The 15,060-nt window shown below is 39.9% G+C and overlaps 1 protein-coding gene across 10 annotated transcripts in view; it reads left to right on the forward strand.

Moving 5' to 3' along the window:
- The window catches only part of AFDN (afadin, adherens junction formation factor), a 146,774-nt gene that overhangs the window by 90,222 nt on the left and 41,492 nt on the right, over window positions 1-15,060 (forward strand). For all 10 annotated transcript variants that reach the window (XM_058435686.1, XM_032162496.2, XM_058435687.1 and 7 more), the window contains 7 exons: window positions 435-580; window positions 906-1,000; window positions 1,430-1,695; window positions 3,322-3,465; window positions 4,960-5,158; window positions 9,033-9,136; window positions 11,155-11,241. In XM_058435686.1, the coding sequence (XP_058291669.1) occupies window positions 435-580; window positions 906-1,000; window positions 1,430-1,695; window positions 3,322-3,465; window positions 4,960-5,158; window positions 9,033-9,136; window positions 11,155-11,241 (1,041 nt within the window). The remainder of the gene's footprint in view (window positions 1-434; window positions 581-905; window positions 1,001-1,429; window positions 1,696-3,321; window positions 3,466-4,959; window positions 5,159-9,032; window positions 9,137-11,154; window positions 11,242-15,060) is intronic.

A 15,060-nucleotide genomic window follows, 5' to 3' on the forward strand; every position in this document is an offset into this window, starting at 1 on the left:
GGGAGAGGATGTGATAGATCAGTACTTGATACTGAGTTGCATGGTGTCCAAGCCAGTGACTACAAGTATCAGGGTGGCTGTGGGTAACCATGGTTACATGTATGTATACTGCACAGATTACCAGATAATGCACGGTCTACAATTTGGTGTTATATTATTTGATATCTCCATTTCTCTGCCGATGCCATCTATAAATAGTAGCTAACGGAATCCATATGTCTATGTACATGAACCTAAGAAATACTTGCAATGGTTATTTACTTCCCATTGCTATGTATGCACCCAAATTATTTTGCAAATATCTGGTATCTGTGGTAAATACCTTGGTGAAATGGGAAGGTACTGGTCTATCTTCAGCAGCTTTTCAAGAGCATTCCTTTATATTTTTATTTTGTTTATTCTCTGTTGCTTATGGAAATGTGTTCTGTCTACAGAAACAGAAGAATATTGCAGGGGCACTTGCCTTCTGGATGGCAAATGCATCTGAACTTCTCAACTTCATTAAGCAAGACCGAGACCTTAGTCGGATCACATTGGATGCTCAAGATGTTTTAGCACATTTGGTTCAAATGGCATTTAAGTAAGGAACACATTTTTGAAGGTGGCACTACTCTGTGAATAATTAAGTCATTTGTTTTCTTACTCAGTTTTCCAAACTAATTTTAAGATTTATATTTCCCTTGATTGAAGATGGATATCAAGAAGCATACATTTTTGCAAAATGTATTAACTACCTATATACTTAATATAGTTATACTGAATTCAGTGAGCTATGTTTCAAGATTCCTAAAACACATTTTTTTCATGGAAAACGTTTTTTAAGAGTCCAGATTGTTTCCCCTGTGATAACATGTCTGACAATAGCTGTTTCTCATGCTAAGATTACTTAAATTGTCTATTTTCAGATACTTGGTTCACTGTCTTCAATCAGAACTTAATAATTACATGCCAGCCTTTCTAGATGACCCTGAAGAGAACAGTCTGCAGAGACCAAAAATAGGTTAGGATGTTTTTTGACTCTCTCCCTCTATCCCTCTTCCTTCACATTTAGCATCATTTTAATGCTTAGCATAGGTAAATGGAGGTATTTTTAAAATAAATGGGATGTCCTTTTGGGTTTGGCAATCTTTAATAAATTTTAACTACTATTTGTTTTGTTTACAGATAGTTCTCATTTTGGTGTGTCACGCTGGCCATACTCTTTAAAAAGTCTCTTAAGGCAAAATTAATGATGTTAAGTGTAATTAGTTAATAACTATATGTAATTTAAGATCATGTCACTGTTTCCTCTTGGAATGAAGTTGATATTTTTAAAGTGATTAAACAGCACGTACTACCATAGGTCCCATTATCTAAATCTGCTGCACATTCAAAGGATTCTTCCTGGATGACATTTTGGTCCTCTTGTCCTCTCATCCTGTCTGGGCAGATGATGTGCTGCACACGCTCACAGGAGCCATGTCCTTGCTACGACGCTGCAGAGTCAATGCCGCCCTGACCATCCAGCTCTTCTCTCAGCTCTTCCACTTTATCAATATGTGGCTGTTCAATAGATTGGTGACAGACCCAGATTCAGGGCTGTGCTCCCATTACTGGGGTGCAATTATCCGTCAGCAGTTGGGACATATTGAAGCCTGGGCTGAGAAGCAGGGGCTGGAGCTGGCTGCGGACTGTCATCTGAGCAGGATTGTGCAGGTGAGTGCTGGTGCCACTCCCCAGCTCATGTGCTTTATGGTAAAGGCATCTGATCTTCATAATGAGCAAGAGCTTCAATGCAGCAAAACCTCAATACCCTCTTTTTGGGGTTTTTCATGTGTACAAATAGTGAAGTAGTGCTATATTAGTACTTGGGCTGCCGTTACAAAGTACAGATTATTTTTTCACTGTATTAATTGTATGCCATAATTGTTACTGTTAAGTACTTAAGCCTGAATAAATCTAAGAAAATGATTGCTTATAGATACATAAAAATTCAGAGTTAGAAATGGTGGTGACACCAAGCAACCGCAGATTGTTAATTTAATGTACACAAACTGTTTCATGCACAAAGTTATTTCAAATATTGTATGAAATTACCTTCAGTCTGTGTGTGTAAGGTGTATATGAAACAAATTTCATATTTTGACTTGGGTCCCATCCCCAAAGATATCTCATATATGTCAATCTTCCAAAATTGGAAAAACTCCAAAATCTGAAACCCTTCTGGTCCCAAGCATTTCAGGTAAGGGATACTGAACCTGTGTCAAAAACTGAGTGGCTTAACAGTTGCTCCACAGCCCTGGAGGCCAGAAGTTGAAATCAAGATGTCATCAGGGTTGATTCCTTCTGGGGGCTCTGAGGAAAGGATCTGTTTCAGGCCTTCCCCCTAGCTTCTGGTGGTTTGCACACAGTTGGCGTTCTTTGGCCTATAGATGCATCATCCCAGTCCCTGCCTTTGTCTTCGTATGGCATTCTCCTCTTTTGCCTGTCTGTGTCCGAAAGACTGCTTTCTATAAGGACAGCCAACATTGGACCAGCTGATCTTGTTTTAATTGATGATTCCCTGGAAAGATGCTGTCTTGAAGAAAGATAACACTCTGAGATACTGAGGGTTAGCCCTGCGAATTTTTAGGGGACGCAGTGCAACTCATAAATGGTAACCAGTGGACTATAAATATCCTTAAAGGGTTCTTTATATTGAGATCAGTAAGATGTATTTCAGAACACTTTACAGTGAAAGATGGGTACCAATTTTAAGATGGGTGATAATTAACCCTCAAGAATACAAAGCCAAATCATATCCCAGTGGCTTAACCAGCTCGGAGGAAATTTTTTAGATATGAAAAACTAGGAGGTGATGTTTTGCAATTAACGAAATGAGTCATCTACAGCTTAAAAACCTAGGACTTTTTTTTTTAGTATTATGTATAATTTTTTTCTCCATTAACATTTTTTTGAAAGAGATTTAGTGTAGAGGCCAGACAGCTGGTTATGAAAAGTCAGGACAATGAAACTATTCAAACACCAGTACTTGGTCATCTGAATGGTCAAGTTAATGTTTAGCTTTTGAAGAGAGTTTTTAAAATGCTTTACGAACGTAATTAATTATACATGCATGTCATAAAATTAAGAGGGCATTTAAAAAGATGCCCTTTACAAGATAATGCTTTTAGTTCTATTTAATGTATATAGTTACTGTAAATGGAAGTTTGTTTCCTGAAATCATTCTGCATTTCAAAGTTAAATTAGCAAGTTATATTTTTATAACTATTACATAAAGGATACTATTTGTGAAATAACTTTACAAGTGTGATATTTTATGTCCTTTATTCTTTTACATAGGCAACGACTTTGCTTACCATGGATAAGTACGCACCTGATGACATTCCAAATATAAACAGCACCTGCTTTAAGTTAAATTCACTACAACTTCAAGCCTTATTACAGAACTATCACTGTGCACCTGATGAGCCTTTTATCCCAACGGTGAGTGGATGTTGCCACATTACCACAGTGCGGGACATGTTTGCATGGGGAAATTTGGATGAAAAAACTAAAGGAAATCTTATTTAATAAGTTGACTTATTTATTCTCATCTTACAAGATCATTTTCATGTTGTTGTCTGAGTTAAGAGTTCAATGAATAAACAGAAACTACACTCCTAAGTAGAAGGGGATTTTATTCAGGAAATTAGGTTCTTGGGAAGTCATCAGAAGGACTAGAGGAGAGGAGGTTAGGAGGCTGCCCAGGACTGTTGGGTTCCAGTGTGCGTGGCCGCAACTGAGTGTAGAGAGCAGGTGCCTCTGTCACAGATCACCCTCTTACAGCCTAACTGAAATGAGAAGCTTGTCCCATCTCATCCGGAATGGAGCCAGGAGTTTTGGCATGCCTGCCTCTCAATAGGAGGAACAGAGGGTGAGAAATAGTATCTACCACTGTTAGCTTTTTACAAAGAGAAATACTGTAGACTTAAATATGAGTCATGATAATTATGTATGTGGATGGATGGATTGACCAGCATTGAGTTTATGCTAACAAGACATGCACAAAACAGCCAAAACTGGAAATCACCAAATCAAAAGCACAGCATATACATAAATCATGTCATAGTCATATAAAGAAATATGTGAGAAAGAATGAATTACAGTTACAACAATGGGATGAATATTATGACATACTGTGAAAAAAGGCAGCCCTGTGCAAAGTGCATAGAATACGCTTCCATCTGTGTACATTTTAGTAACAGTCAAAATCACACTCTGGTGATAGAAGCCTGAAAACCATGTCATTCTTTTTGAAGGAGAAGGAGGGGACAGTGATAGGGAATGGGATGGCTACTCAGGTGATGATGTTCTCTTTCTTGAACAGAAGTGAACCTGGTGGTTGAGCTGGTGTGTTCATTTTATTGATCGGTACAGTTAGGATTTATGAACTTTCCTATATGTGGATAATATATCAATAAAACGTTTCTAAATAAAAATCACCCATAAACCTATAATTCAGAAATAACCTCTATATATTGATACATTTCCAAGCTGGCAAAAATACTGTGTAGATATTTTATTCTGGTTTTTTATATTTTACATTGTGTGGGCTTTTCCCTATATCATTAAACATTCTATACAAATATAGTTATTAACAGCTGAAAATTAAAGAATTGTGCGAGGAAAAAAATGATTAGAAAAGAAAAAAACTTCTTGTGATTGAACAATTTCTTTTTATTTAAAGCTACAAGTTACTTAAAATTAATAATTCAAATCTTGGTTCATCTATAAAATATGTGCAGCCCAGAGTTGTTGGCTTTAGAAAACTGATGATGGGTGTACTGCTGGGATCTGTGCTCCCTCCATAACCCTGCATCTGTCTGTGTCTGTGAGATAAGCTGTGCTGCAGTGATCAGACAGGCTTTGAATCGTTGTTTGTCACATACACCAGGGAGTGAGCATCTCTTTTTAATTTTGCATTTGTTTTCCAAACAGGATCTTATAGAAAATGTAGTGGCTGTGGCTGAAAACACTGCTGATGAGCTGGCCCGCAGCGATGGAAGGGAAGTGCAGCTGGAGGAAGATCCTGATCTGCAGCTGCCGTTTCTTTTGCCAGAAGATGGTTATTCTTGTGATGTTGTCAGAAACATTCCAAATGGTTTACAAGAATTTTTAGACCCTCTGTGCCAGAGAGGTAAATTAGTCTACATGCCTGAGTCTGAGCTGCGCCCCAGGTTGAAGCGAGCATTTTATTCATCGTCCATCTCATAGGGTAGTCCACTTGTGTGGGTGTGCACCCTCGTGCTGTCTGGAGAAGTCTGTCTTCCACTGACTTGGAGAAATATTTCATGGTGATGTAAGGTCAGAAGTGTCGAGACAGAGAGCCCTTGAGGATGTTTTGTGACCCTGTAGTGAGCATGTGCTCTGCCCACTTGATATCATGGTTACATTTTCTGCCTGGGCTGATAACAAGGGACCTTTTATTGTTCTCCCTTCTTGGTATTTTATGAGTGTAGTAGGTTGATTCATTCTTTTAGCACTAAATTGTAAATTTTGTTGATACCAGCATAGCAGTTAAGAGCAACACAAGCTTTGGAAGCAGACTGCCTGCATTCTAAACCCACCTCTGTCATCTACAGGCTGTGCTGCCATTGGCAGGTGACTTTGGCACCTCAGTTCCTTTTCAGTGAAATGGGCATGTTGGTAGTACCCAGCTAAGAGATTCTTGGGAGGACTGAATGGGTTCCTGTGGAACATGCAGAACTCTAGCACAGAGCGAGTGGGTGTGAGTGCTGCTGTTGCTGCTGCTGCTATGGCCACCAGTGCCAAGCTGGCTTGCGCCTGTGTGCTGGCGAGACCCAAACTCCAGCATGTCGTGTGCTTTTCTGTGTGAAGGGCTTATAGCCCTGAAAGGTTTGAATACAACTGATTTCCTGGATTTTATTATGTCACTTCTACTACATTTTCTTGTGATCTGTACTGATCAAAAACACCACAGTTACTTCTGATGTATGAGGTTTTGTATTAGACCAAATTTTAATCCCAGTCTGCCACTTTTTCATAAAGTGGAAAACAGCTCAGATGAGTAGAAAGTTAGACCCAAAGTGTAGGGGTTTGTTTAAACACATAAAAGTAATAACGATAGAGGTTTTGTGCCCATAGATATTTAAATCTGGTGAGTGTGATTTTTAACTTCAGTGAATGTTTCACTCCCCACAGTAAATACATTTTTATACCTTTCAAGATGTCTTCAAAGTTTCTGATAGTTAAAAAAATCATTTTACAAAGGCTGCTTCTTTAATGAAATGTGTTTGCAAAACAGTTACCTCTGAGCCTTTCCAAAAGGTGCCATCAGAGAAGCAGAGAGAGGCCGAGGCGAGATGAGGCTGGGGTGAGGTGTTTTAGGAAAGTGTGTGTGAAGGAAGAGGGGTGGGAGCAGGAGTAGGCAGGGAGAGCCTCCAGTCTTGGTACAGGTGCACCTGTGACGAGGTTGGGGAAGGAGGAGAGCTGGGTTTCAGTGCAGGTCTGAGAAATGGAGTGGGCCTGAACTAGCCCCAGAGCATTAGTTCCGTGCTCTGCCATTCCCTGGAAAAAGCCTCATGCCACACACTGGTAGACCCAGAGGCAGCAGCACAGCTTCCAAGCGGCAGGCACTCGGCCACCACAGGACTGCTTAGAAGTATCCTTCCTGGTGTGCTGCATCTCAGCAAATCAGAAACCACAGCCAGCTTTCCTTCCCAAAGGCTTCCCCACACACGGGTTACTTACAGTACTAGTCCTCGGACGGTTTCCTCACTCCACTTTTTCATTCTGTTCTGTTGTTCATATTGCCATGGTATCTTAAAACCATGGTTTGCGGATGGCTCTCTCCTGCCAGGAACTCTCCCTCTGTCGTGTGTGGGATTAATTTAAACTGTTGAGCATGACATCATCTTCCAGCCTTACTTCTTCACCTTGAAATACGCACACTGTATATGTTATTAGTATTGAACTGTGTATTATTAATATCTGTGCTGTTACCGTTGTCGGTACTCTACTCCTGCTGTTCAACTTACACACTTACTTATTTTCTTAATTCTAATCAGGCATCCTTTTATCTGGAAAACCTCAGTGTCTTCCTAACACTTAACATGTCTCCCCCAGGAGCGATTTTTAGTTACTTGCTTCTATTTTTGCACTGGTCACATTGTGTTTGAAACGCGTGCTGCTGTCTGTCCTCCACGTTTCGTGAGGGTGGTCCCTGAGAGCCTGGGCTTGGCCAGCTGCACTTTCTCTGATTCTCAGCACCTCACATGGGCCTGCTGTATGTTCAGTGCTCAGTAACTAGTTGTTTTTATAATTAATACCTTGCAAATAAGCATGCAAGGTGACTACTAGCATTTTGCAAATGCATATAGTTTATAGTTTACGAGCAACTGCCAGGTTTGTCGCATGTGCCGTAGGGCAGATCCTCGCCAGGTTGGAAATAGTGAGCTCTTGACTTGGTGATGGAGTATTCTTTGTGACTTCCCCATAAGCCGTCTTAAATGATTAACTTTAGGACATATGTGATATTTCCATGGCCTAGGCATCACCACATTACTTCATACGTGTTAGATGATCATTGTACATGTCCCTTAGTACACAGATGCCTTTAGAAGACTTACAAAGAATTGAGTGTTTTCTTTCATGACATCAGTGTTTTTAATGCTTCACACTCAATTCTTTACAAGCTGATTAAAGAATTACTTTGTGCCCTCAATATATATTCCTTTGTTTCCTTCATACAATAGAGTTCTGTGAGAAAAGGCTGTACGACCAGCCTGGACTCATACCTGGTCTGAGATGCATTCCTTAAGCTAATAAAGCCAAACCTGTATTTGTAGTGTGGTCCAGAGCTTGTTAAGGAAATGCAGCCCTTGAAAAAAACAAGAAAATAATGTATAATTGTTCACATTTCAAAATCATGATAAATTAGTGATTCCCTGAAACATGAGAAAGAGAAGCAAGTTGTAGGTTATATTTTCATGAACCTGAATTGAAATAGTGATTTAAAAAATAAAAAATAAGTAAAATTACTTTGTATACTTACTTTAACTGAATATGTTTTTGACATCTCCTTTTTTGCCTACCATAAATAACCTAAGTGTCCACAAGTAACAGTCAGAATTTTCTCCTTGTTGAAGCATTGGAGTGGGTGAGACTGTCAGCTACTGCCAGGGAAAACTCCTCACCAGTCCAAGCCATTAGACCACTTGAAACTGTGGTGAAAAGCTGCGCAGAGTCTGTCACACAGGACACTCTTGATGAATGTTAGGTGCTGATAGTGGGAAGAAGATGGCAGTAGAGAAAATGTACCAAGGATTGTTCAGGGCCCGTGTGATAGATGGGGGTTGGTCAAAAACATTGCTGAGAAACAAAATAGGATTTGACTAAATGAGGAATGACCTAGTTTGAATTGAAAGGCTTACTTTTACAAAGCATGTCATTTGTCCCTGATGAAAATATCAGAGATATTCTTGAAAACATTATAAAATGATTCTGAACTTTATTTGTAAGAAATTTAAATTAGTATGAACTTAAAAGTAAATTTGGACAAAGAGTAATGAGGAGGAATCCTAGAATTGTTGTACAAGTTACCCAATAATTTGAATGTAAGCAGTTGAACCGAGAGTCTGACATGCTGGCAGACACCCCATGCTCATGTTGTTTTCTGGCTCCTTCTCTCTTTTCTTTCCCTTTGTTAAGTAGATACTCTGAATGTTATTAAGGATCTCTTAGTGTAGTGGAATAAACAGTTATGACAAGGCTATTTGATAATTTCTTATAGGAGTAAGAAAAAAGTTCTTTTGGAACACAGAGGAGTGGGAGGCCAATTTTACTTTACTGCTTGGTGCTGAAATACTCTTGGACCAAAACAAATGGATAATTTTAAATGTCTGGTAATTCAGTTTGCAGAGAGGATTAAAGGTGTAGAGTAAGAAGAATCAATACTGTGTATTGGATATTAAGCAATCAGTAATTAATCTTGCTTCCCTCATCTTGACAAGTGTGCTTTTTCACTTATAATTTGCTTGTTTCCTCCTTAGGATTTTGCAGATTAATTCCTCACACACGTTCACCAGGTACTTGGACAATATATTTTGAAGGTGCAGATTATGAAAGTCACCTTCTGCGTGAGAACACAGAGCTGGCAAGTATTTTGAGGGTACCATGAAGTGAAATGGATCCTTAGGCCTTGAAGATGTGATGCAGATTTGTTTCTTTCTTACACTGAAGATTGGTGTGATAGCAGAGTTTTAAAATCCCCATTAAATACTGATATTCAAAAATTTTTAAGCCATAATTCATATATGTATGTATTTTTTCCTCCCAAGCCATATCTGTTACAGTTTTGTCTGTAAGCAAAGGTGCTTTTTAAAATAAAGAACACTTATACCCATGGTTATACCAGTCTTAATACATATTTTAAAACATATTACTATGATAACCTTAAAATATTTTCTTAAAATTCTTTGGCAGAAATATTTCATTCTTTTATAGTCAGTTCTGCCTTGTCTTAAATATATATCAAGCCATATAGTAATATTTTATATCTTTTTGAAGGAGTGGTAAATCCCAAAATTTCCCAGCTTCATACATGTTAAGAACAATTCTACTTTGCTTCATATAGACAGTTTTAAACACAAACAAGAATTTTTTGTATATTCAAAGTAATTAATTTGGCTCCCTGGCATACTTTAGGTTTGAGCATTAAATCATGGCCATCTCCAGAAATTGAATTAATTGATGATCACATTGAACTACTGACAAAGTGAACATACCCCTAATACTTTTTTTTTTTTTCGAGACAGAGTCTCACTCAGTCGCCCAGGCTGAAATGCAGTGGCGCAATTTGGCTCATTGCAACCTCTGCCTCCTGGGTTCAAGCGATTCTCCTGCCTCAGCCTCCCAGTAGCTGGGATTACAGGTGCCTGCCACCAAACTTGGCTAATTTTTTTGAATTTTTAGTAGAGATGGGGATTCACCATGTTGGCCAGCCTGGTCTCGAACTCCTGACCTCAAATGATTTGCCTGCCTCAGCCTCCCAAAGTGCTGGAATTACAGGCATGAGCCACCTCGCCCGGCCCCTAATACTTTTTATTGACTTTACTAACTGCTGTTTGTTAAGTCCCTAATAACAGCAGCAACCTCTGGTTACTCAATTTTATGGAAAAACAAGTACCTTCTAGGTAGATTCACTCATTCCTCGTCTTTTTAGTTTATTCTTAGATTCCTCAGGAGATTGCAGGTTTTGATTACAAAAAAAAAAAAAAACAATTCTAATGTCAACTAATTTTATTTTCCTTAAAATAGTCTCTTACAAGCTTTAGTTATTATCCTTCTAAATTAAAAAGCCATATATATAATTATCACCTCTTGGCAAGGTACCTTCCTGCTTATATATTTAATTACTTAAGTTCCTCCTTAGTGTGTATGCACCGTTAATTTTCTTCTTGAATTTTGTTTACTCTTTGACCTATAGGAATGACATGTATAGAACACGTAACTTCAATGAGTAATTTCGCTTTCTCATTCTTTGAGTCTGTCAGGAGCTGTCTTGCCTTACGGTCTGTCAGTTTAGGCTCCTTACCCGGCCAGGCAGGCTTCACTCAATAGCAGCGCGCTCTGGGTGCTGCTGCATGAGTCCTGCAGCGGCCTTGGTGCTGCGCTTTAAAATAAAATGACTGCTGGGTTTTTGCAAGAGACAAAGATGTTAGGTCATCTTTGTTATAACCATTTTTTGCAGTCCTCCCCATAGATAGTGTAAAATAAGTTTAAATTTCTTCTTTGAAAACACAAAAAGACTGGTAATTTATTTTGAAAGGTAATAAAGTGAAAATTGAATTTTGTCCTTATGATCAGGCTTTCTACCTGATAGTAATGGGGGTTTAATTTTGTTTTATAAACTAAGTTCTTCAAATCACATTTAAATAGCATTTATGACTAAATTCATCTTTAAGACTTGAGTCAAGAATATTGATTTAGTTTACCAGATTAATACCTGAAGAGTGTCTGTATTAATTGAATTTTTTTTTACTGTTTATCTTCTCACCCTTTTTCTTTCCCCATTTGCTCCAGTGAACATGATTGACTAGATCATGAGTTGTCTAACCATACAGAAGCACTTCCATTTCAGTCATAAAATAAACCTTTGTTTTCATCCTTTAGGCTCAGCCTCTGAGGAAAGAACCTGAAATAATCACTGTGACCCTAAAAAAGCAGAATGGAATGGGCCTTAGCATTGTTGCAGCAAAGGTAGGACAATTAGTCATGTGAGAGTTGTTCTCTCCAGTCTTTCAGCACTGAATCAGTGGTTGTCAGAGTGGATCGTGTGGGAGTACTTTACCACCTGTGTGTAATGTGCCTGTTCAGTTCTGTTTCTGTGTAGGAGAGGAATGGTGTTACCTGAATGAAGCCAGTGTGCTCACTGGGCCCAATTAGTTGAGGGATGATCTCCTACTCTGAGAATGTAGCTAGAGTGATACTTTGAGATTGAGCAGATGGTGCCCAGAAGGAAACAATTTAAAGGCATAGTCAAAACTTGATTCGCACAGTGAGGAGAGAAAGCATTGCTACAGTAGAAAACTGCATCGTGGAAGTGGGGCACAGGGCTGTCACCTCATCATAGTGGACCACTGGACACCTTTCTCAGACTCCAGTGCACATAAGAACCACTAAGTACTTTGCTACACAAGGAGATGTCTGGTTCTCATTTCCAGGTGTCCCTTCCAGTAAGTTTGGCATGGAGCTTAGGAAATGGCACTCTTAACCTAGGCCTTATATAGTTCTGATAGGTGTTGACTGCTGCACCACCCTCCTGGAATTCTTGGGGTTTGAATCCCTTCACCCGCTAGTTTTGGCAGGATATTTAAAGCTACACAGAGCTTTTCTTTGAGTTAAAGAAATGAGTATTGTGACTTGGTGTTACTCACTCATGAGCCTCTTCCAATATGGAATCTCAATTATGTTTGCTTAGAATGAATTTTAGCTTTGAATAGTATTTAGATATTTTCCATGAAACAAATATGTTTTTAGCTAATATTCAGTAACTAATGTTTCAGTTCAACCTTGCTGATATTTTGCTTAAAAATAACACTTTGGCCACTACAATTTGTATTTTTGTTTCTGTCTCTAGGGAATATGTGAAAAGCTTGAAAATGTTACATAGCAATATGATAGAAGTGCCTTCTGAATTACACAGTTAATGTGCCTTGAGAAATATTTTAATTGCTAATAGTCAAAAATTTTATTTTTCTTTATGCCAGAATTATATTATCCTGAATATTAATTTGGAAATAAACGGACTATCGTTTGAAACCTTGCCATTCCCATTGCCTAGAGACCTGTGATTTTTAAAAGCTTTCACCGAAGCTTTTTCTTCCTCAGCTGCTCTAATTTGTGAAGGGTCCATTTGAAATGAGGGTATAGGGGCAGGCCATGAGGTCAGCTTTGCAGCGAACAAATGCAGAAGTATGAGAAAAAATGTTGAGGTCCTGGCATTGAACTGAAGGCTAGATGGTGAGCTAATAAGCGGTCTAACAAGTACACAGGCTCTGCCTGGCTGGGCATATTTGCATCTACTGTCCCCTCATGCTGTGAGGCCTTTTTTATTTTTATGTTTTAAAAGAGGCTGGGTCTTGCTCTGTGACCCAGGCTGGAGTGCAGTGGCACAATCACAGCTTTGAACTCCTGGGCCAAGTGATGCTCCGGCCTCAGCCTCCCAGGTAGCTAGGACTATAGGAGCAAACCACCATGCCTGGCTAATTTAAAAAATTTTTTTAGAGACAGGGTCTCACTATGCTGCCCAGGCTGATCTCGATCAAACTCCTGGCCTCAACCAGTCCTCCCACCTCGGCCTCCCAAAATGCCAACAAAGCTTTTGTGTCCTACTTTGCAAGGACTTCCTGGCAGCTCACTGTGCTTATCTCTGTCCCCTAAATCAGGGTACTTTTAGAACTGGAATTAAATCATGAGGAGTTTGGTATCTTTTTTCCTGTCAGACTGACTCTGTAGCATCTTCACTATAGTTATCCCCACTCCCAGACACAGTCCCCAGCATATAGTAGGCAAAAAATACTTGTTGAAAGATAGCAAAGAAGAACAATTTTTTTTTTACCGAGTGGATATTTGATTTGCTGTTATACAGGTTTAATCCTGGAAGTTAATTTATTTAAAATAACACATTACCAGCTATATTAGCACAATTCTCACTGAATTTTTAGCTATGAGGAAAATTTGTTATCCATAATCTTAGTCATAGCAACACAAATGCCTACGAAACAGTATGTGATTAAGATCTAGTGCAAGTACCATAAAACTTTAGCTTTGTGTATTTTGGAGAAATTAAGATGAATGGGCGTTGTAGCAGTTGTGGAGGGCATCTTGGGAGAAGTGGAGTTTCAGCTAATCCTTGGAACAAACATAATTGGAATAAAGGAATAAGGGAGATATATCGTGGGTGGGAGTGAGAGCACAAGCAGAGACAGAAGAAACGAATCTTGTGTGGGCCACTTTTGGATAAGGTGAGACCTGTGCGATTACTAAGGAGAGCAGAATAAGGCAGTGCTTAATTAGTTCTAAAACTCTTGATTGACAGGTTAAGGAGTCTGTCTTATCTTGTAGGCACCACAAAGAAATGCAGGATTTAGAACAAAAGAGGAACATGATGAAACTGACATTTTAGGAGGCTTTATCTGGGTCTGGTGTGCAGGATGGATTAGAAGAACCTGGGACGAAAGGTGGGCGTCTGTTCAGGAGTTCGTCAGAGGAACCTGAACACTTTTAGCATATGGGTTGAAGGTGCTGCGTGGGGCATAGTAAGCCGCCTCTCAGAGACCAAGACATGGGGTTCACCTGTGCAGGCAGAGGGTAGTCCAGGGCCCTTCAGTCCACCTCATCATCCAGAATTTCTGCTTACTCCTGGTAAGGGTCCTGCTCACAGGCCATATTTCCAGGCTGTTGCAATTTAAGGGACCAGGACTCAAACATTTGGAGATGTAAAAGGGGAACTATCAGCCATAGAGCTATGTTTTCTCTTTGCTTACCAACTGAGTCAATGCCCATTTTCAGGAAAAAATCAGAATCACAAATTACCCGACCATACTCAAATCTGTGGGCAGAATGTAACTTCCATATTTTCTGTTAATGTTCATCCTGTAACCTTATTTTAAATACTCTTCTTACCTGGGGTTTTAAGAGTGTGGAGGTGGAAGTAGGGGGCTTCCACGATCAGTGTCCACCTCTTCCAGTTAAAAGAAGTATCTTGCAGTACAAAACTATTTGTTTCCTATAGATTCAAGTCTAATTTACTTCAGCATTCAGTCTTTCAGAGTTTTTGGTATTCTCTTTCGCATGATTTCCGGATGTATAAAGGAACCAGCATTACCTTACAGCAGGGAAGAAGGAGCGGAACTCTGGGTTCACTTGGCACTGTCTCACCCTCTCCTGGGTGGCCTCTGGCCTCTGGTTGTTTGTCTCCGAATTTTGACCTCTGTCCTTGCCAGGGTGACGGGGGCAATTAGGACAACAAGCCAGCTTCAAAATCACACCTGAGCCTCTTCAGTTTTACTGTGGCAATGCAGGCAAGAGACTAAGGGATGGTGCCAGCCCCAGTGTCAGGTGACAGTCAGTTGATGCCCAGATGAGGAGAATCCTCTCACTTCAAGGAGGAGCTCCAGAAGGAAGCTTCTGTCAGTTATGAACCTGGGAGGGAGAGGGGAAGGAGTGCAAAAGGTGTCAGGAAAGTGCCGCAGCTCAGACGCTCAGGCACGGGTGCGGAGCCCTAGGAGTGCCCGACTGTGTCTGAGTCCACGGAGCCCATGCTGCTTGAATGGGCTCCACCTGGCCTCTGCGCATTTGTGCATCCATGCTGCTGCCCACACCTGTCTTCGCTTCTTGTTTTTAGATCCTTGCAGTTGGTCACCTCTTCCACCCCCAGCCTCTGCTAATCCCTAATCCCCTCTTCTGTGGGATGTGAAGTCCCCTGAGCTGCTGTATGTCCTCTTTGCATTTGCTCTTACACAAAGAAGTCTCAGAAGAAACACAACCTTCTCTCTGTGTCTTCAGTGGAAAGTA

The sequence above is a fragment of the Hylobates moloch genome, unplaced genomic scaffold, assembly GCF_009828535.3.
Source record: "Hylobates moloch isolate HMO894 unplaced genomic scaffold, HMol_V3 SCAFFOLD_2, whole genome shotgun sequence".
Classification (NCBI taxonomy): Eukaryota; Metazoa; Chordata; class Mammalia; order Primates; family Hylobatidae; genus Hylobates; species Hylobates moloch.